The 26620-nt window shown below is 31.3% G+C and overlaps 16 protein-coding genes across 16 annotated transcripts; 8 read left to right on the top strand and 8 right to left on the bottom strand.

Moving 5' to 3' along the window:
• Nucleotides 1-167: 167 nt before the first annotated feature.
• cgd7_2430 (translation initiation factor eIF-5; Tif5p, ZnR+W2 domains) lies at nucleotides 168-1550 on the bottom strand (the record flags this gene model as incomplete). Its single annotated transcript, XM_628414.1, has 1 exon — nucleotides 168-1550. One exon carries the CDS (start codon nucleotides 1548-1550, stop codon nucleotides 168-170), a length of 1383 nt encoding a protein of 460 aa, XP_628416.1.
• A 622-nt stretch (nucleotides 1551-2172) lies between these two features.
• Nucleotides 2173-2520, top strand: cgd7_2420 (60S ribosomal protein L22; the record flags this gene model as incomplete). Its single annotated transcript, XM_628413.1, has 1 exon — nucleotides 2173-2520. One exon carries the CDS (start codon nucleotides 2173-2175, stop codon nucleotides 2518-2520), a length of 348 nt encoding a protein of 115 aa, XP_628415.1.
• Nucleotides 2521-2907: 387 nt separating this feature from the next.
• cgd7_2410 (signal peptide, secreted low complexity protein) lies at nucleotides 2908-4146 on the top strand (the record flags this gene model as incomplete). Its single annotated transcript, XM_628412.1, has 1 exon — nucleotides 2908-4146. One exon carries the CDS (start codon nucleotides 2908-2910, stop codon nucleotides 4144-4146), a length of 1239 nt encoding a protein of 412 aa, XP_628414.1.
• Nucleotides 4147-4186: 40 nt separating this feature from the next.
• cgd7_2400 (chaperonin 10 Kd subunit, putative) lies at nucleotides 4187-4552 on the bottom strand (the record flags this gene model as incomplete). Its single annotated transcript, XM_628411.1, has 1 exon — nucleotides 4187-4552. A coding segment is annotated over one exon (366 nt), but the record flags the coding sequence as incomplete, so codon positions are not given.
• Nucleotides 4553-5356: 804 nt separating this feature from the next.
• cgd7_2390 (tyrosyl-DNA phodphodiesterase 1 (tdp1)) lies at nucleotides 5357-6892 on the bottom strand (the record flags this gene model as incomplete). Its single annotated transcript, XM_628410.1, has 1 exon — nucleotides 5357-6892. The coding sequence occupies one exon, from the start codon at nucleotides 6890-6892 to the stop codon at nucleotides 5357-5359; it is 1536 nt and encodes a 511-aa protein (XP_628412.1).
• A 46-nt stretch (nucleotides 6893-6938) lies between these two features.
• On the top strand, nucleotides 6939-8237 carry cgd7_2380 (RRP45-like archaeo-eukaryotic exosomal rnase, PH domain; the record flags this gene model as incomplete). The annotated part of the gene is made up of 1 exon (XM_628409.1): nucleotides 6939-8237. A coding segment is annotated over one exon (1299 nt), but the record flags the coding sequence as incomplete, so codon positions are not given.
• A 68-nt stretch (nucleotides 8238-8305) lies between these two features.
• cgd7_2370 (EB1 like microtubule binding protein) lies at nucleotides 8306-9163 on the bottom strand (the record flags this gene model as incomplete). Its single annotated transcript, XM_628408.1, has 1 exon — nucleotides 8306-9163. The coding sequence occupies one exon, from the start codon at nucleotides 9161-9163 to the stop codon at nucleotides 8306-8308; it is 858 nt and encodes a 285-aa protein (XP_628410.1).
• A 287-nt stretch (nucleotides 9164-9450) lies between these two features.
• On the bottom strand, nucleotides 9451-10848 carry cgd7_2360 (eukaryotic membrane protein with transmembrane domains near C- and N- regions; the record flags this gene model as incomplete). Its single annotated transcript, XM_628407.1, has 1 exon — nucleotides 9451-10848. The coding sequence occupies one exon, from the start codon at nucleotides 10846-10848 to the stop codon at nucleotides 9451-9453; it is 1398 nt and encodes a 465-aa protein (XP_628409.1).
• A 573-nt stretch (nucleotides 10849-11421) lies between these two features.
• Nucleotides 11422-11949, top strand: cgd7_2350 (hypothetical small protein, possible signal peptide; the record flags this gene model as incomplete). The annotated part of the gene is made up of 1 exon (XM_628406.1): nucleotides 11422-11949. The coding sequence occupies one exon, from the start codon at nucleotides 11422-11424 to the stop codon at nucleotides 11947-11949; it is 528 nt and encodes a 175-aa protein (XP_628408.1).
• A 635-nt stretch (nucleotides 11950-12584) lies between these two features.
• cgd7_2340 (large secreted protein, signal peptide) lies at nucleotides 12585-19256 on the top strand (the record flags this gene model as incomplete). The annotated part of the gene is made up of 1 exon (XM_628405.1): nucleotides 12585-19256. One exon carries the CDS (start codon nucleotides 12585-12587, stop codon nucleotides 19254-19256), a length of 6672 nt encoding a protein of 2223 aa, XP_628407.1.
• A 333-nt stretch (nucleotides 19257-19589) lies between these two features.
• On the top strand, nucleotides 19590-20225 carry cgd7_2330 (SAR1-like small GTpase; the record flags this gene model as incomplete). The annotated part of the gene is made up of 1 exon (XM_628404.1): nucleotides 19590-20225. A coding segment is annotated over one exon (636 nt), but the record flags the coding sequence as incomplete, so codon positions are not given.
• A 158-nt stretch (nucleotides 20226-20383) lies between these two features.
• Nucleotides 20384-21403, bottom strand: cgd7_2320 (thioesterase of the a/b hydrolase superfamily, possible bacterial origin; the record flags this gene model as incomplete). Its single annotated transcript, XM_628403.1, has 1 exon — nucleotides 20384-21403. The coding sequence occupies one exon, from the start codon at nucleotides 21401-21403 to the stop codon at nucleotides 20384-20386; it is 1020 nt and encodes a 339-aa protein (XP_628405.1).
• Nucleotides 21404-21911: 508 nt separating this feature from the next.
• cgd7_2310 (ORC/CDC6 like AAA ATpase) lies at nucleotides 21912-23567 on the top strand (the record flags this gene model as incomplete). Its single annotated transcript, XM_628402.1, has 1 exon — nucleotides 21912-23567. The coding sequence occupies one exon, from the start codon at nucleotides 21912-21914 to the stop codon at nucleotides 23565-23567; it is 1656 nt and encodes a 551-aa protein (XP_628404.1).
• A 153-nt stretch (nucleotides 23568-23720) lies between these two features.
• On the bottom strand, nucleotides 23721-24221 carry cgd7_2300 (translation initiation factor if-5A; the record flags this gene model as incomplete). The annotated part of the gene is made up of 1 exon (XM_628401.1): nucleotides 23721-24221. A coding segment is annotated over one exon (501 nt), but the record flags the coding sequence as incomplete, so codon positions are not given.
• Nucleotides 24222-24437: 216 nt separating this feature from the next.
• On the bottom strand, nucleotides 24438-24908 carry cgd7_2290 (hypothetical protein; the record flags this gene model as incomplete). The annotated part of the gene is made up of 1 exon (XM_001388348.1): nucleotides 24438-24908. A coding segment is annotated over one exon (471 nt), but the record flags the coding sequence as incomplete, so codon positions are not given.
• A 1049-nt stretch (nucleotides 24909-25957) lies between these two features.
• Nucleotides 25958-26356, top strand: cgd7_2280 (60S ribosomal protein L40; the record flags this gene model as incomplete). The annotated part of the gene is made up of 1 exon (XM_628400.1): nucleotides 25958-26356. A coding segment is annotated over one exon (399 nt), but the record flags the coding sequence as incomplete, so codon positions are not given.
• Nucleotides 26357-26620: the final 264 nt, after the last annotated feature.

The following is a 26620-nucleotide window of genomic DNA, read 5'->3' as shown; positions in this document are numbered from 1 at the left end:
AGTAAAACAGAATGAATTGTGAACAATAAAATAGTAGCAAAATAAGTGACAGAAAAAACCAATACAGAAGGATAAGTAATTAACGACGTTAATAAGTTTTAAAAGTATTAAAAATAGCTATCTAAATTCAAAGTTCATCAATAATACTAATGCTAATAACAACCCAATCAGATATTGTCAATATCAAGGTCAGAGTCACTATTCTGAGACTGAGAATTCTCCACGTTTTTAGTTAGAGATCCGTCATCCTCAGAACCAGAGCAACTTTCAAACTTATAACTATCAAGTTTTTCTGAAAGATTCAAGCTTTTGACCTTTACTCGAGAGCTCCTAACAGGCGAATGAGAATCGTCTTCGTCAATATCGGAGTTATTTGTATCATAATCATCATTGTTTTCATCGCTCAGATCAGATTCATCGTTGCTACCATCGAGCAACCAATCGACAAACGGCTCACAAGATTTTTTAGCCTTTTCAAATGTGTCTTGGGTAGAACATCCAGATACCCAAGATGTTGGAGCATCTTTTTGATAATATTTCAAGATCACTTTCTCGGATAAAATATCAGCATCATACAGCTGTTGTATTAAATATGGATATGTTGCTAATGTGCTTGGATTCTTTTCAACACAATATGATTCAAATATAGAAATAATTGCATTTGACCTTAACGAACCCTCTACGGCTTTTGAAATATAAGGGATCCTTAATTTAAATACTTTTGGATCAATTGGATCTTTCAATCCAAATAGCACAGCTAATAATACAGAAAACCTCATAAATTCATCAAAATCTTGTGATACTTGCAAGACCCGTAACTCGGAAAAAAAGTCTTCGGGACTTACCTCCTCATTCTTTTGCATGAAATTGGTTAGGCGTTCAATAACATCGACTATCTCTGGACTTTCAAATGTCAAGACATCCTTCTCAAATATATCTAACTCATGGGGAGATTTTTTGCTGCTCTTCTTACTTGCCTTTTTAGATTTATGTTTAGACGGTTTCTCATTATCAGCTGCTGTAGAGCCATTACTATTATTGCAGCCCTCAGAACTGCGATCCTTATCTCTCTCCCTCCTTTCCTTTTTGTTTTTACTTCCCATTGTACTTTCAACGCCACCTGGAGGGTTCTTTGAAATATATGTGGTGATTTTATGATTGTTATCCAATGCTCCAATATATCCACAAGCATTACATTTGCAACTAACACGCTCCTTCTTAACAATTATGTCAATCTCAGGCAGCTCACAATTTGGGCATAGGACATACATTTGAATAAACTTGTCCATTAACCGTTGGAGATCATTCTGTTGATGTGCTCCGTTTACGATGCTTTTTTCTTCCTTATCCTCCCATTTGCTTAATGCACCAAGTTCGCATCCAAAAAACTTCGTAGGGTATGCAGGTGGTCTTTTAAGCGATCTAGCAATATCTGCCATATTAACAATTTTCGTTCTAATACCATTTCCGCGGCCTTCAATTTTTGATACCAATTTAGGCATCTTGTAACGATAGTTAGGGTCGTCAACCGTACTTGGAATGTTTAACATTTTGAAAAGAGAGCTTAAATATTGTTAATATACAAGATAATAATTGTTGCAACTCCGAGATTAATGCGGATAAAATTGGATAGCTATATTCTAATACTTGAAAGCATTCAACTCTTCATCAAGTTGGAAATAAAAATACTGCATTCACGAATTTTGTTCATATACAGATTCATACGCTGATATAAAAATACGAACCAAATTTCTTTGTAAAACGAATGTCTTATCCAAATTTTATAATTTTAACTTGGAATCTCAAAAATATTCAATTTGCCTATGATGATTTCCCCCAACATAAACTACTATTCAGATATATTAAGGCGCCCAAGTTATGGGTACCACCACGTTTTTGTCTATAAATATAACAAAAAGTCTTATTTTAATAATTAAAAGTTGAACAATAAATGGCGCAAAAATAATTAGAGACGAGATTAATGTATAGCGGCTAACTATTAATTAATTAAATGGAATATAATAGTTATTTATATCAAATTAATGAATTAAGCTTTGGTAGTGAAAAATTTCGCTGCCTATACAGAATTGTACAAAACTTGTCGGATAATTTTTTATAGAGATTTTACTAAAATTATTATCATTGCATTTTCAAGTTGATTATAGAGATAAAATGGCTCCTATAACAAAGGCTCATAAAACTCAACGTTTCATTGTTGACTGCACTGCTCCTATGCAAGATAATATCATCGATGCATCTGGGCTCGAGAAGTTCTTCCATGATCGCATAAAAGTGGATGGTAAGTGCGGACAGCTAGGCACGAAGATTCAGATCTCTCGCCAAAAGGGTCGTATTACTGTATTGAGCGAAGTTCCAATGTCAAAGAGATACCTAAAGTATCTAACTAAGAAATACCTTAAGAAACAACAAATTAGAGACTTTCTACGTGTAGTTGCAACAAGCAAAGGTTCCTATGAAGTTAGGTACTTCAATATTAGTAACGAAGCAGGTGAAGAGTGACTACTTTGATTAACCTTGGTCAAAATATTTGACTTTTAATGAATGACTCGGAAGGAATATACGGAACATATCAATGATTGACATCAATTATTTTCAAAAATATTTAGCTTTGTCTGGGATATCAATCATAATTTGTAATTGTATCCTTACTATAGTTTAGGAACTTTACATATAATTTTAAGATATTTGTTTTAATTTCCTTTTTATAAATCATTTGTCTCTAATTTGTGTAAAATTAGCACTTGACAGCTCTAATTAATGAAAATTTAAACAGCGATTTCCGACTGTGGTGCATGGTTTGCAGTGGCGCTCAATTCGGATACAGGTATCTAAAAATATGATTTCTAAGTATTGGTCAAATTAAGGATTATTTTATTTTTCCCAGTTATGAAAACACTGTATTTGTTTCACCTTAGAAGCATTTATATCTTGGTTTTGTATCAACTAATACTTTTTAATATTTTAAACTCATCAAGCCAAACTTTAAACAAAGTTACAAAAAGCAATGAAAATACCGAAGTCCTGCCCACTTTTGATGGATGCAAAAATGTGTTAATATGCGAAAGAGTAGACACCCGTCTCTTTTTTAATTTAGAACTTGGGATCTGTGAAAAATGCAAAGATAGGCTATTGGATGTAGAATGCTCTTCAATTCCAACAATTAATAATGCATACCAACTGCTTAGCTTTACAAACGGCTTCGATAAAGAGTTTCATGGAGCAAATGGATATAATAAAATAGTTTCAATGATAGAAAGAGGTGCAACTAATGAAAGTTCTATTTTGTTATCGGGAAAGTTTGTTAATTTAAGTGGGGTTGAATATTGCGCTTTGGATGAAAACAACCAAATTGAGTTGTTTCAAGAAATATATTTGATTTACAATCAAAATAAAAATATTGAGAATTTGACCCTTGATATAAAGTTAATAAATCCATTTCAAGCTGCTGAAAATAAGACGCTTGAAATCATTTCTAATTGGGAGATTAATAATAAAAAGAGTAACCATGCAATGTACGCGTACAAAAAAATTAAGGAAAAAATGTTTGATAAAAAATCCGAATCTAATTCGGATATAAATTCTCAAATCTTTAATAACATTTTCCCATCCATAAATGTTATTTTTAATTCAACTAATGAACAAATATTTGATAATGTTAAACCATGTATAAGAATTTCTTGCCTTAAGCAAAAAAAGAAAGGATCTAATAATAAAATTGGAGAGAAAAACAAAGTAGCAGTATATGATATTGTTACGTCAGTTAATCTACTGAAAAGCAAAGTAAAGTCAGAAAACGACTATTTGTTTTATGTAAATGTATTGATTAAAACATTATTGAAATCATTAGAAAGGAAAACTAAAAGAAAGAAGATATCTATTGGATGTACAACCAAGATAATCTCCTGGGTTAAAGAGCTATGTGAAATACTAGGAATTCAAACTGATGAAAATTCAAATATGGGCAGATATATTTCAGAATTTTTAAAAAATACAAAAAAAGAGCCGAACTTTAGTAAAAAAACCATAAATGTTACCAATATTGTGGAATCAAAACAAAATATTGGATTTATTGAGGCTGAATTAGAAGATTATAAAAAGCTTGAAGAAGAATTGAAAGAATTTTAGTGACAAAAACACTCTTTGAAAAAAAATTTAATTAGAGCTTTTAATTGACATTATTCTTACTATCGTTTTCAAAAATACCCAAAATATCTTCTTCTTTATAAACCATTAAATCTAATGAAGTCCCATGATTAACTTCTTCGTAAAATTGTTGAATATGAATTCCACCATATTCTGGAACAATCACTGTATCTCCGGGTTTCAAGAGACATTTATTATATTCACCTGTAAACTGATTTATTTTCCCAGTTCCAGTTGACAACACCTTTGCCATAAAGAAACCTTTGCCTCCCTTATTTATTGACTCAGGAAGTAAAATTCCGCTTTTCGTGACAGCTTTTGGATGTATTCTCTGTACCAGTACCCTATCAAAGATAGGCCTAAATGTCCTTAATAGTTTATTTACCTGCTATCTAGCTTAATAGTGATCTTATATATTGTTTTCTCCAAAGACAACTCACCATTTTATTAGTAATTATTATAATTTAGCTTTTATTCTTCTACGTTTATTATTTGAAACTTGTTTGGTCATTTATCATGAACTGGGGTACAAAAATGAGGGCACGTACTAAAAAATATTTATTAAAAAAAAATGTAAGAAATGAATTTAAATCAAGAGCAAATTGATATAAGGTTCGGTAAACTGATATTGGAACAGTACAAAATAAGGAAAGAGTTAGGTTTGCTTTTTAATCAGAATTTTTCAAATGTTGATTTGATTTGCTCTAAATATAAGGAAAAATATTGGATGCCTGATGAATTATTAGAGATAAAGTTCCAGGAAAACAATGATGATCATATAGCAAAAGAGTTTGAAAGAGTTCTACAAGAACTTCAAAGACGTGAAGAGCTAATACACGAATTATTAGCAAAGATAGAGAAGTATGAGTCAACACCCAAAGAGTCTAGGTCTTCCAGTGCAAGTTACTTTTCAGAATTAGCCGATACAAACTCGGGATTTGCTAAAACACCTGAAAAAATCAAACCAGAAAGTACGGCTGTTTTGGAGAACAGCAAAAATAGACGTTTATTTCAATGGAGGTCTATAATAAATGAAATGATTAGCTCCAAATATACCAAATACTCTGAATGCCCTAATAATAAAGATAATGGCGTAGATATCAAGTGCAAGCATGAGAGATTAGTAAGCTTATATAAGAATGAGCTGGCTACTCTGTACAAGGAAGTTGAAAAACTTAAAATTGGCTCTAAGTTACATTAATAGCTCTATATTCCAAGGGTGGTCACTATTCGAGTATCTTTTCGGAGGTAACTTGAAAGGAAGAGGAAAATTCAAAAGTACATTAGGTTGATTGGCATTTATCTCCGAAATTAATGAACAATTACTTTTTCTTTTCCAAAAAAACTTTGGAAATTCTTCATTAAGTTTAAAATACCTTTCAAATTCAAACTGATCCTTATGAATAAATATTCCAAGCTCATAATTCCTAATGCAGAATTGAGATCCATCTTTTTGTATTTGCCCCCAAGCTGCATTACTTAAATTATAACTTCCCTGGACTAGCCAAATAATTTTAATAGCATTACCAAATATTTTATATTTAAGAAAAGTTTTTATGTGAGGTATTACTTTCTCATCTGTGGCATTCTTTTTCATAGTTCCTGTGCCCCATTTATGGAGTAACTTTTTTATCCAAGGTTTACAAATATATTCTTTCTTTACAGGTAAAGACCCACCGCCATTAATTCCCTCTATCGAGTTTACAACTTGTTCAACTGTAGGGAAAATAATTTCAAGCTCAGTTCCAGGTATTTCTGAAAGCGACGAAGCTAACTCAGTGTATAACCATTTCTCGGATATTCTTCCAAGACTCGAAAACTGAAGGACAATTCTTTCTCGCTTTTCTCTTAATTCATCTGATTTATCTTGGTCTTTTGAAACAAATCTCTTTATCAAAGATCTAACTCTAAGATGCCCCCACATGAACATCTCATCACCAAAAAAATAGCCGGGAACGCTAGCAACTAATTTTACGGTTGCATCCTCGAAGTTGAATTCTTGAACTTTGCTCAGCCAAAAATCTTTCAGTTTAGATCCATTAAGAATATTTTTTAGGAATTCTTGTAAGTAATCTAAGAATTCACAATCTTTCCTTTCAATACTATGGAAAAAATCCTGTACCCATATTGATTGTATCTTTAGCTCCCAGTCCTGTTGAATAAGATTGGCGGATGTAACAACGAACCTAACAAAGTTCTTTTTAGGCTGAACTAGATGTTCAAACACTAATAAAATAAATTTTGGGTGAAATACGCCGTAGGGAACTTTCAGATATGGAGAATATGTTGAAATCTTTTTGTTTTTCACTTTATTGAAATTTTTCAATTTATAATTTTGTGGATTGTCAAAACCATGAGAAACAAAAAGTATGGATTCAATATTTTCACAAATTAACTCAGAATCCCCTATTTCATTAATTACCCAGTTAACATCTGCCAAATAACTTGAAAATAAAATATGTTTAATTCTCCAAACTGATTTCTCAATAGGTGTGCAATCATTTACTACAAACAAAGATTTAAACGATAAATTTTTCAAATTTTTTTTTTCAAAGTTGAGTTTATTTAAATAAATTGGTGTTTCTAATTTAAGATAATTATTTGAAGAAATATCCCCTAATTTAGATTCAATAGAAGAATCAGATGAGATCTCAATGACATCGTAGCCAAACTTTGGTTTTTTAAAATGCGGAGATCTTAATACATCAAATTTTTCATTAGCAGCCATAAATTAATTTAAGAAAAACATTTGAATGAACATTCTGTGCCTTTAGCGCCTTTGGCCAATTTTCTATAAAATAGATAATAATTGCAAATGTAAGAAATTATTCATTAAAAGCATAAAAATGGATACTTTCATCGTTTCTGTCCGTGAATACGGCCTTAGGCTTGATGGTAGGACAATGAATGAATACAGAAACGTAAAAATTAATTTAAACAAGAACTACGGCGAAGTAGAAGTTAATATAGGTCGAACTCATGTATTAAGTGTAGTAAAAAGTGAACTTGTAGCTCCCAGCCAAGAAAGATCTTCTGAAGGATTTATTTCATTTACAGTGGATATAGGTCCTTTAAGTATAAACCCTACAAGCCACGCATTTCGTCATAACAGAACAACTTTGGGGACTGAAATTGCCAATTATATTGAGAGAATACTGAAAGAAACTGGAGCGATTGATACTGAGATTCTATGTATATTATCAGGAGTTTGTGTTTGGTCAGTAAAATGTGAGATACATGTGCTTTTTGACGATGGTAATTTGTTTGATGCATGTTTAATGGCTACATTATCGGGACTAAAGCACTATAGATATAATGAAATAGATGTAGATAGTTTTCTGAAAAAATCAAAATGCGAAGGATTTGGAGAAAGGGATTATCAAAGGTTGGAAAATACAATTCGAAAGTTGGAAATGATTCCTTTCAATGTTCATCACTTTCCCCTCTCTATTTCCATAGGGTACATTAATGGCAAGGAAGGGCTCTCATATATTGTCGATCCAAATTCAGATGAAGAAAGCATTTCAGATACAATAATTCATATATCTATTAACGATAAACAAGAAGTCTGTGGAATCAGTAAATTCGGAGGTGCCAAGTTAAGTTTGAATCAAATCAATTTTGCAATTCAGATTGCAACAATACACAGTGAAAAACTTCATCAGGAATTTAAAAAAGCTTTTGATGGAGAATACCTAAAAAGATTAAAATGTTCTGATAATAAAGGGAAAATTGTTATAGATCAATTTAATACAAATTCGAAAAGAACCGAAACAGAATTTGATGCGAATCCACCTTTAATTATGCAAATTTTATCTAATAATGAACCAGATAAATCAGATAATGAAGTATCAAGTTCCATTGCTTTTTCAAGTCCCAGCAATATGGAAATTAAAAATGCCGAGTTTGATGAGTATGAGACTCAACATGAATCTAAATTAGAAAAGGCCTCTTTTTCGGATCGTATTTGCGAGAGCCTGGAACAAGTGCAGCTTGATCAAAGTGTTGAACCAATTGAACTATTAAATGCAGTTAAATCGAATATTAAGATTAAGAAGAGAAAGAAGGGTTAAGATATAATTTAATTGGACTTAACAAAGATTTTGCAACTAAATGTATTCAATTATTTTAATTACTTCTCTTATTGCTCTTCCACCCCAGAAGTAGTACTTGTTAATCCATTACTATTAATTGTTGCTGAATCGATAATTTTCCTAGAGAAGCTTTCTAAATCTATATCGTTACTATCGTACAATATTTCAGAGATATCTTTCAAAGACATGAAAGGAATTTTTTTTTCATTTAACTCTTCATATAATATTTCAATTGCTCTAAGTTTATTAAAATAAAACATCCTTTCCTTATCTACGATTTCCTTCTCTTCTATTTCTTTCCTAAGCGACTTTTTTAATTTTTCTATTTCAGTATTTTTTGATGGCAACATATTTTTAGTGTTAGAATTTTTGGAGTTTGGTGCCAGATTAGAATTGTTAATTGCTGTATTTAATGAGGAATCAGCCGAAGTATTCTGAATACTGGCAATAGGAATCACCTGCCCAGAATATTGTGGAAAAGGCCCTTTTCCAAGGCTCCTTCTTCCTATAGCGTCATAGTCACGATCAATTGCTCCAGATTCATCAAATAATCCCTTCATCCATTGCAAAAACTCTAGATTATCTTGATATTTTCCCTTAATAAGCTTATTAATATCAATATATTTTGGCTGATTAACTTTTCCAAAAACTTGCTGCAGTAGTTTATAATTATGTAAATATTGAAAATCATGTTTGACACCCCAATTTACATTTTTCATTGGGACTTGGTAATAATATACTGCATCTGCAATTTGACAATAAATTGCTCCGCTTGCGCAGTCTTCAATTCTAGAAACATTTAAATTGAAATATGAATTTAGCCAATTAAGAAGATCGCTTTTCCCTGTAAAGTAGCATTTATCCATCATGCCCATTCCTCCAATAGAATCATATGTAGAAGTCATTGTTAGAAAACAATCTTAAGAATAAATATATTTATATAACTATCAAAATAAATAATGTTTTTTAATGATTTTTTTCCGCTGCCTTCGAAAAACAAATATTTTAGAAAACTTAATATGCAATGTGTGGGGTAAGCGCCTAATGTGAGCTCTAAGGTAACTACATGCACCTGAGCATTAAATTCCAATGTCTGAATGAACTATAATATTTAAGAAAAGATTTCAATCTACCATTCAGTCATATAAACTATTACTTAATCATCTAAAACGTATTGAAGTTCTTTTATTAGTTAGATATTTTGATCAATTCTATTTTTGATAATTATAATTTGAGCACGTTTTGGATTAAAATAAATAATAAGAGCATAGACTATTGCTATAAACAGACAAATTACAGCTGCCAAGTATTGCTCTCCTCCAAACACTGATAAATTCATAAATAATACATACTTTTCAGCCCCCCACGCATTGTTTGGGAATAAATTTGAAATAAAATGAAGTTCATACGAGCCGGGATACAAAATCATATCTTCCATACTGCTATATTCATATGAAGAGCTAATTATACCATATGGCTTAATGAAGTTTGGAGAAATACTTTGGCTCCACCATCTTGACAACATCATAGATAATTTTGGAATCTTGTCATTTGATTTTTTCTCATATCTATGTGACTGATTTAAGAATTTGCTATTAATTGCTCCAGAAATAAATTGCCTAAAACTGTGGAGCATTTTATACTTCCATTGATCTTCTGGAAAATCGATGGCCCTGATTTGTATTTTTTCCTTACTTGAGCCTTTTTTTGTTAACTCGAATTCATCTGTAAAGAGAGAATAAATTGGAAGTCCGCATAGAATATTTCTATTAATAGAATTATTTTTTTTACTCATTTTGAAAATTCTTGATTTTTTATTATTGGAAAAAATACTGTCAATTTGAGTGAAGTTGAAATTAATGGGTACTCTAAAAAACTCTGCAAGATGAATCCTAAAATCGGGTCTATACCTTAAAATATCATCAATGGATAGTATATGGGTGCACTTGTAGCCATACCCAAATATTTCAGGAGGTTTAGAACCCACAAATTCTTTAGTGTTGCTAAAAAACCCATTAATCCCGTAAAATACAAAAATCGGTTCTTGTAAAGTACGGTCAACAGTAAACTCATAAAGTTTGCTGTTTTCAGAAATATTTTCGTATTCGATTTCACTTAAATTCGAAGAGTATTCATTATTCTTAAATAATAGTGGAAAGTTTCCAAAATTATCATAGTATACTTTAACCTTTGTAACTCCATTCCAACTCCTTTCGAATAAAAATATGGAAAGTATAAAAAAGAAAAAGCTCAAGAAATAAAAGATATGTTTTATTTCTGAGTAAGTTGTGTATTTAACTGATGAGATATCGCAAAAAACTCGATTGATAATTGATATGTCTGAAAACTGAAAATATATTTCTTCGTCTACAGGGGCATCATCATCTATCATGACTGAATATTCATCAGAATGAGAATCTTGAGATAATTTTGAACGTACTGTAAATGCCGAATTATTAGGTGAATTGGAAGAAACAATTGATTCCAAAGATCCTTTTGAATTTCGCCACTCATTTTCTAGAAATTTTTTTTCACTTTCTTTCCAGCATTCATCTTTTTTAAAAAATATTTCATCCTTTATTTGCTCCATAAAAGATCAATAAATGACATTCATATCAGCATTATAAATAATTCTTTTTGTTAATACGAATTTTGAATGATTTGAGCTGCTTCAAATTAAAGATCAAAACATTTATGGCCGCCAAGTTTTTTTTTTAATAAAAACGATATACGAAAAATAGAATTTTTGCAAAGCTTAATTGCGTAAAGGTAAAATTTGTTTCAACTATTTATAAAAATGAAGGTAAATTATTACAATTAGTCGTTACTCTAATTAATTAACAAAATTGGTGTGGCAAAGATTTATATTGTAAATATAAAACAATGAAAAGTCACAATTTTGAACCTTAATGATGTGGGGGAAATCGCTTTTGAAGAAAAGTTAAGTCTGCCTACTAATTTAAAAGTTTTAATTAACTTGAAAATTTGAAATTCTTATCATTCACCGCTTAATAAAAAAATATTCTATGAGAACAAGGAATACATTTGTCAGGAAAAAAAAAATCGCAAAGATTAAATATTTAAGAAAATGCGCATTAATAACTGGTAAGATATTTTCGCTTATTAAAAATTGAACTCTGATTAATTATTGAAAGTTTTATCAATGTCATTTTTTGCTCTATTTATTAGTATTTATTTGTTTGCATTTTTGTATGGAAATGTACCATGGATGGAACTCAGTACTTGGAAAAGTTATCCATATAAAGAGTACTCACTTCCAAAAATGATATTAAAGTCAAAGTCTTCTTCTTCCCTAAATGAAGTAGTGCTTTCCTCTCCCTTTCTGAATGGAACATTTACAAAAGTTGGCCATAAAAGGTATGATTATCCTATTTATGAACTTAATCAAGTGGGAAATGGCTGTAAACACTATATTAATTATGATGTTACTATTCCACCAGGTAAGTTGCACACATTTTTGAAAGATTTTATATGTTATTCTTATCTAGGAGGTTGGATAATCTATTCATCATGTCAAAAATCTTATGAAAATCCGCTTGGTTACAATTCAATTCGAGCAATCGGCTACCCTGCATATGGAAAATTTCGAAATGTTTCAATTCCAGTTGATGTAAAAGATTGGTATCATGCTATCCATAACCATATTCGAGTTCCAATTAAAGTTACTTAGATTTGGTTAATTTCTTTCCTGTACAAAATGCTATTGTATAAATTAATAAGTTAGTTATTGCAAGAATAACTAAAAAAGATACTTGTATACGCTGACTAACAGATAAATTTTCTCTTAATTTTTTTTCCTCTCGAGCTTCTATATTTTCTGTGCATCCAATCTTATCAAAATCGTCTAAAAACACAATATCAATGTTATTGAGTTTTGATTTATCAATTTTTCGTTTATATTTTTTCGTATTATTGATCAAAGAGTGTTCTTTCTTATCGTTAATATTTTCGACAGCCATCATGGATTTTACATATCTTTGATCATTTATTTGAGTTGGATCAATGCAATATTTAGTCTATCTTGAAGACGAACAAAAAAAATTTATAAAATTTCAGATATTCCTATAGGGTCTGGTCTAGTTTTTTTTCAAAGTGTTTCCATTTTGCCCTAATTAAGTACAATTAATAAATTCAGGGTAGGTTTTGTAATTTTCAAATAACCGATGCATGTAATTTTGCTTGAAAAATATTTATCTATGGTAATATAATATTGCTAATAGGAAATTTAGATCTTATGGCGGCCATTGGTTGCATGTTTAAAACAAAAAAGTTTTATTTCTCAGTGATCAACTTGAAATTGAAAAGATGCACCATAAAAGATTTATTTATTTATTAAATTTGGTGTATATTTCTTCAATATTCATTGTTTGTCTTTCTTTAATTAATTCTGTAGACACAACAACTTTGCTCAAAATTAATGCGAACAAAACTAATAAAAGTGCAACTAGCCATTCTCAAAGAACACCAAGGAATAGAAATAGAAAAGTTCCAAGAGAGTTTAGAAATGGAAATAAACTACATTCTGTTCAAAATTTAAGAAATAATTCAAGTAAAAGAGACAATATACCTGTTAAATCCAGGAAGGATGCACCAACATTTTATGGAAATATTTATTTGAGAGATAATGAATATAATGATACATTAAATTCTAAATATAATAAAGAAAATATTGCTAGCAGGGCTAATCGAGTAGATTACTATTCTTTTTTAGGTGGTAGATATAATTTAATGAATGCTCTGTGGAGTGATAAGATTGAAGTATTCGTTCCGGAAAAATCCAAAGAAAGTAAGACAAAATATAAATGGATGAATGACAAATATTTGGGATCAAATGAATATACTTCATTTTACCCTAATAACAATTATCAACAAATTTATCATTTATTAAATAAAGCAGTTTCAGTTTCTCTGCCAAAAAAAACAAGAATGGATGATGAATTTCAAGAGTTCGTGATTTCTAATATTGAAAAGAGTAACAGAACTCAGTTCTTTGACAACAATCTTACAGAATTGTATCAAAACAATGGTTCCTTAAAATATTCAGGATTTGGAAATGGGGAAAGTTTAAAAGATGAAATCTCCAAAAATAAAATTTCACAAAAACTAGAAGTAAAGAATATTACGTTATCTAATTCTGATCCAGTTAACTTAATACAAGAAAAGGACAACTTAATGCCAAATATGAAATGGGCTCAGGATGTTTTGTCTGAAATCCCTTCAAGTATTCCAGAAAATATAGTTAATTTTGAGTATCAACACATCAATGAACAAGAAACAAATGAACTAGACGGAAAAGAGGGAACCCTTCTCAAAGAGTTTGTGAAGTTAGCTGTTGATTTTTCATTCCTCTCAGGTTCAAGTTTAAATGGAGCAGTTTGTATGTTTAAAGCTGTATTACCATTAATGAAAATTAGATGGAAAACATTAAACTTGATAAATACCTCTAAAATGGATACAATAATTAAAATTATGCTTGGAATTCCGTTTTTTAAATACTTTGAAGAAAAAGAGAGCATGATTAGTTCATGCATAAATATGTTTTTCTTAATGGACATAGATTCTGGAGAAGGTTTATGCCTTAATAAATCAGGGTATGAAGGTTCCATAATGGGCGTTTCGGTCGCAGACTTTATTGTGAAACAATATCACGATAATAAAATTAAATTAATCAAAGAAAAGGAAACAAAAAGAGAAAGTAATGAACTCAAGCCACATGACTCAGCCAATTTGCTTGAGATGATTTATGATGATATTTGTAACTATTTTTATGAATGCATGGATGAAGATATTTCTGATGAAGTAAATGAATATTTATTTCAAAATTCACGCATTTTTGGTGTAATGGAGAACCAGAGGATTAACTTTTTCAAGTCTAACCATACGGCTTTATTTCCAGACACATCAGAAAGCAAATCTAGTATAGACGCTCTACCCTCTGATTGGTTTCTTGCTGCGCTTCAACAGTTGTCTCAAATGAATGCTGAACTACCAGAATTGGAATTCCCCGGTCTTAATATTCGTGATCTTGGAAGGTTATATTTTTATTCAGGAAGGTTAGGAGTACAACTACCAATAAGGCTAACTCTAAAAATGATTTATGAGCTTAGTGTCTTTGCAAACCATTCATCACTACTGAGGAGAGCATTTTGCACAGAGTCACTTATGAAAATAATAAATTTCAAAATAGCGAATGTACTCTGTAAGGTTTCTTTCTCCCCAATTCCATTGAAGTTTGATCCTAATGAGCTTTACATAAGTTTGAAAAATATATTAAAAATGATTTCTTTTACTCCGATATCGTGGAAAAAAAGGCCAGATCCTATTTGTTCCGAAGCTGAAATAGTTGCAGAGAAATATCCCAACGCTATTTCCCCCCCAAATTTTATTCAATATTACGCTGTGCGAGACAAATGGTCTCTCTATAGATCTTTGGCTATTCAGTTATATGGAAATCTTGCTGTAGAGGATGGAGAAACTACTTTAAGTATTGTATCAATGTTGCATTCACTAATTATTGGATATATCAAACTTAATTGGGACGAATTTAGAGAACTTTATCTTAATATTGGGATCATTGATCCAGAAAGATACTACTCACTTTTACTTAGCAAACGTAGAGGGCCTGCACTCATTGAACTTATAGCATTTTCACGAATTTACAATTTTAAGGTAATGGTTTATAAAAAAATTATGAGAAATTCTAGAAGAGAAGTTCATTTTGAATTAGATGAAGAGATAACTGGGATTTTTGAACAATCCAGTAATAAATATTACCATTCTGATGAAATCTATCATAAAACTTTATCATGTAAACTTGTACGGCTTCTTGTAGAAAGGGAACTGCCTCCTGGGTTTTATCAAGGCGTTTTCAAAACGAATATTTCTGATTTTAATGAAACTATTCGTGAAAATGTTAAAGATGGCTCAAGTTGGACCTGGGATGCAATACTTCCGGTTTATGATTCAATCACTAACAAAAAAATATTATCAAATGAAATTGGTGTTCAAATTAAGTATAAATCCATTATAAAAGAACATATTGATGCAGATTATGAAATTTTTGACAGAAAAAATGAAGGGAATGACACATTTCCTTTATTTAAAATAATTCAAGATGAAGCAAAATATCACGTTGATACGACAAATTGGAGGAGACCATCAAACAACTCTTTTGGGCAAATACTCAATAGTGGTTCGAAAAAAATTAATCAAGCAGACACATTAAATGATCAACAAAGTGAGTTTCAGAATATATCCAAAGTAAATAATAGCATTTTTCAATTAGATAATGAAAAAACATCGTTTTCAGAAAAATATTATCAATATAATATTGTCATTCAACCCTTAATTTCTTTTCATCAGGCAGGAGTATATGAAAGCAAGATGTTTATTAACAAAGTTTTCAAATTTAACCCACAAATTAACTGGGAAGATCTACCACGTAGATTGGATTTGGAATATTTACAAAGTATAATTTACGTTGGAGATATTTACAAGGAGAAAAAAAATTTGGAAATTGATACTTGGAAACCTGACGAGCAAAAGAATAATATAATTAATATATTTCCAGAAAATAAGTTAAACACAGAAACAGATCAGGAAGATTCAGAAGTATTAAAGCAAATTCCGAAAAAAGAAAATGTTACTTTAACCAAGAACGAAAATAAAACCATTTCTGATGGAATTCTTATGGAAAACTCTACTTTATTGAATGGCTATACAAATTTGGATCCTGAAACTCGTACTGAAATTATAAAAACTAGAATATCTGAAAAAGAATATGGTTATCCAAATATAGCTCTCATATCTCATTCAAAAGAAGAAAAAGATCAAGACCAAGCTAAATCTCTGAATGAGTTCGATTCTGAACTAGAATACATAATTATTCCAACAGCAAAGCCTTGGAATAATTTTGTAAGTTTACCCAAGGTTGGAGTAATGAATAGTGAGCCTGAATTTTCATTTATTCCACTCAAAGCTGGTCCTTTATTGCCTAATAAAGCTAAAGAAAATATTGTATTTAAATTAGATATGGAAATACTTTTCAATATGGCTAGAGAGTTCTGGATGATACCTCTAAATATCAGTTCTAGAGCCTTATATTGCTTTGGAAAAAATATCGCTCCTTTTTTAAATAACCCTAACCCGATTTATATTCCTCAAATGTTTATATATGATCGCATAATATCAACAGTAATTTCATTACTTCCAGTTGTTGATAATTCAATGAATAATATCAGACCAATAGAGTTCGTAATCACTGTATGCGAGATGGCACTATTGGATCCAATAGATTTAGATCCATTTTTGAAAATAAGTAGAACTAATATCAATTCTTCAGCAGAAATAAACGATAACATTCCAAATGAATTAAAAAGAATTTTTGGACAAATGCCAGCTATAAAAAATATTTGTGCATTAGTAGCAAATTGCTTACATTTATCCAATTATGGAAATGAATACAAGAATTTAGTGAATAAAGTTAGCAGAGCAGAATTGTTTAATAAATTTACTCCTAGTTCAGAACAATTAATTTTAATACAAAAACTAGTTCCAAGATTCCCCGAAGTTGTAGTTATTATTAGGAATTTGCTAAGAATGATACATTTCATAGGGAGAAAAGGGATTTCTCTTGATAAAGATGCCCTATATCAGATTGCAAAAGAACTTTCTATTACATTTCATTCTATATCACCATATTTGTGGAAACTTCAAATAAACTTACAGGAACTTTATGAGATAGTAGATAAACCAACTGGTGGTTTAAGACAAGCAAGGAGAATGAAGAAGAACTATTTTGCTCCTATTTATGAAGAAGCATATTGGGGGCAATATGATAAAGAGCTACTACTATTTACATGCGCTTCTATTCTCACAAGTAGAGGTGCTTTGACACTTGTCACAGCAATAGTTGTTTGCCACTATAGTTTTCTAAGGATACCTCTATCAAACAGAATTTTAAGCACAATTCCAAATGCTAAAGACTTTGAAAACGATGAGAAGTTGGCTGCAGAAACCATATTTTTTTTCTTAAGAGATTTCATAAGAAATCCAATTGAAATATTAAAATCGAAGGAATATAATGAAGATCCTATGGGTACATTTAATAAAATTTATTCAAAATGGCAAGATCAAAATAATCGCGAATTAGGTATTGATGAGGAAAATATTAAAAAAGAAATGTTCGGCACAAAATTTAATTTGTTTATGTTCATAACATATGATAAATACATTGATTTGTTGTTAGAAAGCGGACAGGAGCTTGAAAATGCCGAAATTAAATTTGAAAGAAAAAACCAAGAAATTGATAGATTCTCAAAATTCGATCTCAAGAGCTATTCTTCAAAAGAAAATTTGTACATTAATCACCGAAATGGAAAAAAAGGATTTTTCAAAGAAAAGACTTATCATGAAGAAAAGTTTTCAAGTTTTTGGGGATATAAGCCAAGCCCATATAAAAAAGATTTAAGAAAATCTCATATGGGGTCTAATATAGATGATATATTTGAATCATTATCGCTTCTATTGTATTCCACTAATTCTTATAAAGAGTTAATAAAAACAACTTTTACTTCTTCACTTTCTCTAATTAGCAAAATTTGCGAATTGGAACGTGATATAATTAGGAACTCTAAAAGTAATAATGCATATATACATGTAGAAGGAGTTGATCAAGAGATAGTATTATTTGTCTTCTCAATATGCAATAAAATGAAGTCTTCAAGGGAGAGAATGAGACGAAATATGCAATGTGCAAGAAACCCAGAAAATTGCAAACCAGAAAATATTGATCAAGATGATGAGATGCATCATTTAGAAATATTTGAAGTAATGCAGTTTATTTATAAAATTCCAATTATGGTCTTCGAAATGAATCAAGAGCAGACTATTATTCGCGATACTGAATTAAATAGAAGAATATATAGCTTAAATGATACAAATAAATTACTGTCTTCAATTAGAATAGCAAAAATATTTGATAGTGACTCGAAAAATTTTAGATATATACCAATGATACCTAAAGTTACTGTTTGTGATTTTGAAGATCTAAAGAATGGAGTGGGGCCAATTCCAATTCATGCAATTTTGAAAGGAATGAACTCTATGTCAAAATCAACATATAATAGAGAAAGTTTCAAGTTTAGGAAAAGAACTGCATTTGATGATGCAACAGATAACTTCTTTAAGAGAAAGCAAATCTCAGTACCTTTTCCATGTGCGAATTATCCAAAAAATTTGCAATCCTCCACAGATTTGGTACCAATACTTAGAAGATATATTCCATATGTTCCTGGAGATGTTGAAGGCAAAAGCTTGCTACAATTTATTAAAATTTCAACAGCAGTTATTGACCTAAGAAGAAGACCTATAAAGGAACTTCCAGACAGAAGCATGGAAAAAACATTTAGGTCTATACTATTGGACGATAAAGACCTTAATGGATCTAGAGAATATTTAATGAAGATCTATGGGCTTGATGTTAATGAAATAATCGAAAAAAATTATCTCTTTGAGAAGAGATTAATTGATAATAAATATGATAAAACTGATTTAAATATGTTTTATGACGATCTTTATATGAACGATAAAAAAAATATTTATGAATATAATCAATATAAATTTCTTATTGAATATTTTAATATTGTTAGACATAAAAGGATAAACCCAGAAGTAATACATTCATTTATTGATTTAGAGGAAACAAGGAACAGAGGTAAAAAACAAAGTAGGATGTTAAGTATTGGGGAGAGGATGAATGACATGCTAAAATACGCTGCTTTATCAATATTTTCAGAGTTTTATTACTACTGGTCTAAATTTAAATACAATATAAGGAGATTTTCTTATGAAAATCCTATCAAGGTGGAAATCATTCCTTCTGATGAATTTAAGGAGGAAAAATTAAAAAAAAAGCAAATATCACTGTACATTGAGGATAGACTAGACGAAATTAAATTGAACAGAAATCATGAATAGAATTAGATTCTCTTTAGGCATTGAAAATTAATCTATAGTAGCTCGTTTACAAGACAGTATCGCCATGATTATTTGAACGATGAAAATTACTCGCTCTAAAAATCTAAAAACCAATGCCGCCCATTTTACCGCCACAGTTAATATTTGGGGGGTAAAATAAAATTTACAAAATAGTGATTTAACTGAGGGGAGAAGGGACTTTCTGAAGGTAAATATTTGTAGCATTTGTTAATCTGTGAGACGGTGATGCTGATTGGATAATAGCTCTTGCAGAAGTGTGGTGATTATTATTTATTAAATCTGTTAACAAGTTGGCTACCACCTGTTTATTAGTTGCCAATAACTTCCAGATCTTGTTTATGCATTTCTGATTTTAAAGAGTGTACAATGTTTGTATTTTCATGGTTTCGCGATATTCTGAGCTGGTTTGGACTCTCAAATAAATCTGCAAAGATTTTATTTTTGGGACTTGATAATGCAGGTAAGACAACGCTATTACACATGCTTAAGGATGACAGAATAGCAACTCACGTACCCACTCTACATCCTCACTCTGAAGAGCTCGTTATTGGGAAGATAAAATTCAAAACTTTTGATTTAGGAGGTCACGAAACTGCAAGGAGAATTTGGAAAGACTACTTTGCGACGGTTGATGCCATCGTATTTCTTGTTGATGCTTCTGACAGATCAAGGTTTGGCGAAACACGTGAAGAACTTAGTAATCTACTTGAGACACCTGAACTACAGAACGTTCCATTTGTGATACTTGGAAACAAAATTGATATTCCAATGGCTGCATCTGAGGACGAACTTAGACATAGTCTTGGTCTTTTCGAGCATTTGACATATGGTAGGGGAGAAAAAAGGGGGGATAATGGGATAAGACCAGTTGAAGTTTTTATGTGTAGCGTTGTCAGGAGAATGGGATACTCAGAGGCTTTTAGATGGTTATCTCAATTTTTGAGTTAGAAGTAAATTTAAATTTAAGTTGTAATTAATGGAGTTATAATTTTACAATTGGAAAGGTACTAGAAGCGTCTCTTTAGTTCTGTAAATGTTAGGATTAATACGAGAAGTGAATTATTCTAATAGATTTATAAAATTATAAATTATTTTAATATACTCTATTAATAGTATTCTAGGTCTAATATTATTTTATCTAGTGATGTAGATAGGTCTTGCATCCATTCTTTCCTTGCTTTTGGATCGTGCAGGAAGTTATGTTGAGCATCGATTTCCCTGGTATCTAATGAGTTTCCATTGGAAGTTAGGAGCTCTTTCCATTTATTCATGATATCTTTCGTGACCTTGCTGTCTTGGGAGGCGCTCCATAATTGGGCATCAACTCCTAGTGGATACATAAAGTTATAAAGCGACTGATTGCTACAATAAAATATTTTATCTACCAAGTTCATTTCAAAACTATCAAACATTGTGAAGTCACATCTTAGTTGTTTTTCAAATTCTTCCCAAATACCTTTTTTGAATACATTTTGATTTATTCCCCACTCTCTGCACTCTTGTTTAAACTCTTCATCATTTAGTTCTTCATTTTTTCTCCATGGACGGTCATATTCCGGGATATTTGGAGGAAATGAAGACATAATAATAAATAGCTCTGGAAATATTCTTTTCTCTCTCAAAAGTTTGACAATCTTATTTTCGAATCCTGATTGATCTGTTACTCCAAATTTAGCAGAAAAATCTTTTAATTGCTCGAACTTAATTCTTTTCAATAGTTCAAAACCTATTAGTCCCCCCATTGAATGGCCAACGATAACCCATGGAATTAATTCTATATATTCCGTTAGATTTGCTTTTCCAAAGAAGTGACTCTTAAAAACAGGATAGAAATCATTTATTAATGTTGCAATATCTTCATAACAGGCTTCATGAGATCTTCCTGCTCTTCCTGGAAGCTGTAGCACAAGTAACTCTATCCCATTTTCCTGAGCATAATCCAACAGTATATTTGAGGACTCCCTACCAGTATTCAAATCCTTCTTCACAAATATTTGATCTGAACCTCCTGCACCGTGAATACATAATAACCTACAAATTGGTTGATTCCTACTTCCAAGATTAATGAGATGAGAATTAACTTTGCTGTATGATGGAAACCATTTATCGAAATCTGATTTTGACATCTTCTGAGTTAATATTTAAAATTAATATGTAGAATCCGCTGCATCTTCAACAATGCACCAAACCGCTTTTTTTTTTGCGCATGAATTAAAAATCGAATACTGAAATAATTTCAAAAGTAATATCAAATAATTGGAATGGAATTAATGCATTTATCACATCCAACATGTTATTATAGTAGACTTATTGTCTTTATTAAAGTCTTACTTTTACAAATTAAGTTATTTACGGATAATTTATTCAGTTTTCATTTTTTATTTATGTTAAATAACGTTATTATATGCGCCAACAGTTGCATGTCGTGGGGTGACATTGTTTTTATTAAACCCACACATGTTGGCATGCCGGCAAAGTTAAAAAAAATCGATAAAAAATAATTAAAGTTAACGTTAACTGCCATTCTTTTGCAACGGCTATTAACATTAACAAACCTGAATTCACATTTTTAATCTGATTTTCAGATTATTAAAAAGTTTCAATAAATAATTTGAGCGATGAAAGATTATTAATATGTCTACAAAAAAGAAAAGATGTAGGTTTCATGATGATTCTGGAGATGAAGAAGCTAGCAAAAATTTAGGTTTTGAAGATGATTATATGCTAGATGAATTTTATACAAAAAAAATATTAAAAAGCTTAAAATCAGAGCCCCCTAGTAATTGGGAATTCTTGGGTAGAGCAAATGAATTTAAAGAAATTTCAGAATATATTAGGAACTGTATCTCATGCAGTATTTCAGGGATTATCTATATTTCTGGCTCACCTGGAACAGGAAAAACGTGCACAATAAACCGTATTTTAAATATTCTAGAAAATGATTCATCAAAGTTAGGATTTGTAAAGCCTTCAAGTTACAAGATAGTTCGCACTAATGCATCAAAGGTTGTTTCATGTTTTAATAAAAACTCAGGCTTGCCAAATGGAATTTCCCTTTTTGTTCACTTATTAGATCTTATGAAGTTTCAAACTCGTATAATTGAAGAATTTAAAAGAATTAGCAGGAATGAAGGATTTCAAGAATGCATAATGTATTTCATGAAACAAATTTCAAATAAAAGAGCTAAATTTATTGTGTTCATTGATGAAATAGATTTAGCTCGGAGTAACCGGAATCATGGAGATGCTGTTTTTGAATTATTCAAAGCAATAATCAACTTTCCAAATTCAGGATTTGTGCTTATAGTAGCTTCTAATACGGTGCAGATAGGGAATGAGATTGTAAAAAAAATCGGAGTTAATCTCAAGAACAAAGGAAGAATTAAACTTATGGTTTTCTCACCATATAGTCACAATACATTAAAGGATATAGTTTTACAAAGAATTGAACGAGCAAGCAACTTTAAAAATGATTCACTTCTCAACAAGGCTGGTATTGAATTGTGCGTTAGAAAAGTTGCAAGCATTTATGGAGATTGTAGGAGAACATTAGATGCTTGTTATTTAACTTTAGGAAAGTTTGTATTTGAAAGACAAAGCCAAATCCAAAAGGAGAAAACAGCCAGTGATGAAAGTGAAGATGGTAATTCAATTCAAATGGAGGATTTAAGTAATGTATCTACAAGAGAAAGTAGCCCTAAATATAATAGGAGCCCACTTGATTCACAGGAAGTCAATAATCTACATAGGTTGAGAACTAGATCAATGCCTGCAAATATGTCAGTACCTATTGCTAGCTTTCAAAATGTTATTGGGAGAATACACCAGACAAATCAGGGAAGACTAAACTTAATTAAAACTCTTCCTCTCCATCAACAATATGTCATAATGGGAATTATACTGGCAATTATTGATGAGCAAATTCAAACTAAAGAAGGCTATAATAGTCTTAAAACAGAAAAAGATGAGTTTTTAGCTTCCAAAGTAACTAACAGCAGAGCATCAATATGCCATTCAAAAAGAAAATACCAACAAATTTGCGCAGAACTCATTACTCCTCCTGAAGAATACAAAGATATGCTTGATGCCCTTGAATCAAACAATGTAATATCCGTCTCCAATGGAACCAAGGTCACAAAGAGAAGTAGTTCTTTTCATAGAGGCGCTATTAGAGCTAACAGCAACAAAGAATCTAAGATAGAACTCATGTTCCCAGCGGAGAACGTAATTAACGCCCTCATATCTCTACCCAAGCTTGGACCAATATTCTCAAGTCTGTTGCCTTACTAATGATTAAAAAGAGGATCAAATTAAGAATACTAAAACTTAGCTATATTAGGTTTCCAAGCAAAACAAAAATAGGCAAGTTGAAGAAAAGAGTTAGAACCTAGTCTACAAAGGGAAATCCCAAAATATTTTTTTTTTTACTAATTAACGATAGGGCTATGCCAACTCTTTAGCAGAAACAATCTTCTCTATTCCGCAGGCAGCAAGCACTCCAACAAGGATTGCCTTGCCATCCGCGTACATTTGCTGAATTTGAATAGCTACTTCGTCAGGGTTACCTTCAGCATCAGTTGGTAGTGCTAAATCATCCTTGGTAGATCCATTTTCGGTCAAAAGTGATGTAAAGTTATCATGGATATCTATCAACTGGTACTCGCTTCTCTTCACGAATGGAACTGCCATATTATGCGATGTTGGACAAACATCTTCGTATTTCTTATTTGTAAATATGTCTAAACCGACAATGTGGGCTTTTGCGTGGCCATGTTTACCGGTTTTGGAAGTCGACATATCTACAACCTTGCAAGGCTTTCCTTTCAACATACAGTATCCATTCTTCTTGATTGAACCAGCAGCCATTGGGTAGCAGTGGGAAGCTCCTGCATCAACGGAATCGAACTGCTGCTCGTCTTCAGACATATTCAAACTCAATAAAAGCTAAAAAGTTACAAAAATCAAGACAGTATAAATCTCCTAAGGAGTTAATAACCTGAATCCGTCCTCCGATCAGTTTTCGCGTTAAGTGAAACAGGATAGACAAGAGACATGAACAAAGGCGGCGTCACAACTATGCCATGATTCGCCAAAATATACGTATTCACAATAAAATGCACAACAAATACAACAAAATATAATTAAGATCTGAAAGTTGAGCTACTTTTTCAGCGGAACAGAGACTAGTGATTCCGGTAGTCTCTCAATCGAATATTTATGGTTGGTAACATACATTATTGGGACGCCTGGTATTCTACGTATGCGCCTCTTTAGTTCGGTATCATTCGTTCCCACTATGTAACATTTATGTTCAGTTACTCTTTGCACTATGCAATCGTCCGCATAAGTCCCTTTATGCAGACAGTGCAGACGTTTGAATCTGGGATCTCTAGCTAGTTTCAAAGCCAAGTTGTAACGGTGACCCATCTTTTCGAGTTCCCCTATTACACAATCAGTAATGCAAGGGATACACTTAGCTACGAGGCAATCCATTGTTCCCTTAAATATATCTAGTTTATGCTGTATAGAAAAGTTAATAAAATTGGTATCGAGTAGGATGTGGAAGGGAGGGCCCAAATTATTGTTATAATTGAAAAACAAGCTAGAAGGTACATTTGGCCTAAAGGAATATTATTAAGAACGGTTTAATAGTTTTAAAACTTACACTTCTCTTAGTTTATCATTACTATCATTGCGGGCATCTACTTTGTTACTTTGCTTATTTCTACATGAAATTGAAATATTTGCTGAAAGTGAACTTCTTGGTTAACTTACTGTTTAACTCTACTATCATTGGGGTTCAAAATGCGTTTCACCGCTGCAAATTTTCTAGTTCTTTTAGCTACACCCTGCAAATTAATAATAAAAATCTTCAGTGGACTTTTTTGACATACCATTTAGCTTAAAAACAGAAGTTAATACAATTGAACTATAGTTATAATCATTAATTTATTTTATTATCCAACTATTTGTTTGAATAATAAATCTATCATTTCTACAGAAAATATTCAGCAGGTCAAGGAAATGTATGAAGGATCGAGCGGGAATGCAGTTCAATAGAAGAAATTAAATTTAGCCTAGAGAAGAAAACAATATCATTCGGAATTGAACATATTAGTAAAGACATATAACTAGACTGGCCTATCTATTTTAAGAAATCTCATAAACATCTGGCTTCTCAAATGAAGTGAATAAAAATATTTAGGAGCAATAACTACCTCAATAACTCAAATGATTAATAATTGGGTCCTGATTACTCCTTTGAGGTGGCAATGTAAAACAAAATGTCACCAATTATGTTTAATGTCGGCATGAATATTGCTTAGTACAAGTTGTGAAACTTGTATAAACACTCAGTTTTAGTTTCAGTTTCCATCATGAAAGTCCGATGAAACCCTGGGATTCATGCCATAGATAAATGCGCAGATGGCAGTCTCAAAATATATAAATTCTAAAATGATTACAAAATATAATTGATCTAGAATAAGAAGAAGAATCACTCAGTTACTATAGAAAGAAGTTTTAAAAGGTATTTAGCACGACCCGCCAGAAGACGAGACTCCGAGACGCCATAGTCTAAGGAACTCAACACGGAAAAGATGCGGGCTTGACAGTAAATTGCTTCAAAGCAAGACGAATTATCATTGAAGTTGTTAATAGAAAGTTTGTTTTTAAACTAGGACGCGAAGAAGATGCAAATTTTTGTCAAAACTTTAACAGGAAAGACCATCACATTGGAAGTTGAACCTTCCGATACTATTGAGAATGTAAAGGCAAAGATCCAGGATAAGGAGGGTATTCCTCCTGATCAACAGCGTCTGATCTTTGCTGGAAAGCAATTGGAAGATGGTAGAACTCTATCTGACTACAATATCCAGAAGGAGTCCACTTTGCATTTAGTATTAAGACTTAGAGGCGGTGTAATTGAGCCTTCACTTGCAAACTTAGCCCGTCAATACAATTGTGAAAAGATGATTTGCAGGAAGTGTTATGCAAGGTTACCACCAAGAGCAACAAATTGCCGTAAGCGTAAATGTGGAAGAACGAGCCAAATCCGTCCAAAGAAGAAGCTCAAATAAACTACTTAATATGATATTAATAATACTCGGAGCAGAGATGCCTTGCCACCTCTTATTTATCCTTTGGATTAGGGTTATGACAAACCATGAGCTTTACAACGGCTTTTATCAGGAAGTTGGATTTAACTCTTGATCCAGATCTCAGGAAGTACTCGTATTATGATATAATTTATATCTAGAAACTACTAACTCTTATTTGAACGAAACTACCTCTCCTGAATTTCTACTGTACTATAGTTTTATTTCCTTATCTGTCATTTAGAG

This window comes from Cryptosporidium parvum, chromosome 7, assembly GCF_000165345.1.
Source record: "Cryptosporidium parvum Iowa II chromosome 7, whole genome shotgun sequence".
NCBI lineage: Eukaryota > Apicomplexa > Conoidasida > Eucoccidiorida > Cryptosporidiidae > Cryptosporidium > Cryptosporidium parvum.
Note: the sequence above shows the minus strand (reverse complement) of the source record. Positions and strands in the feature narration are given on the sequence as shown.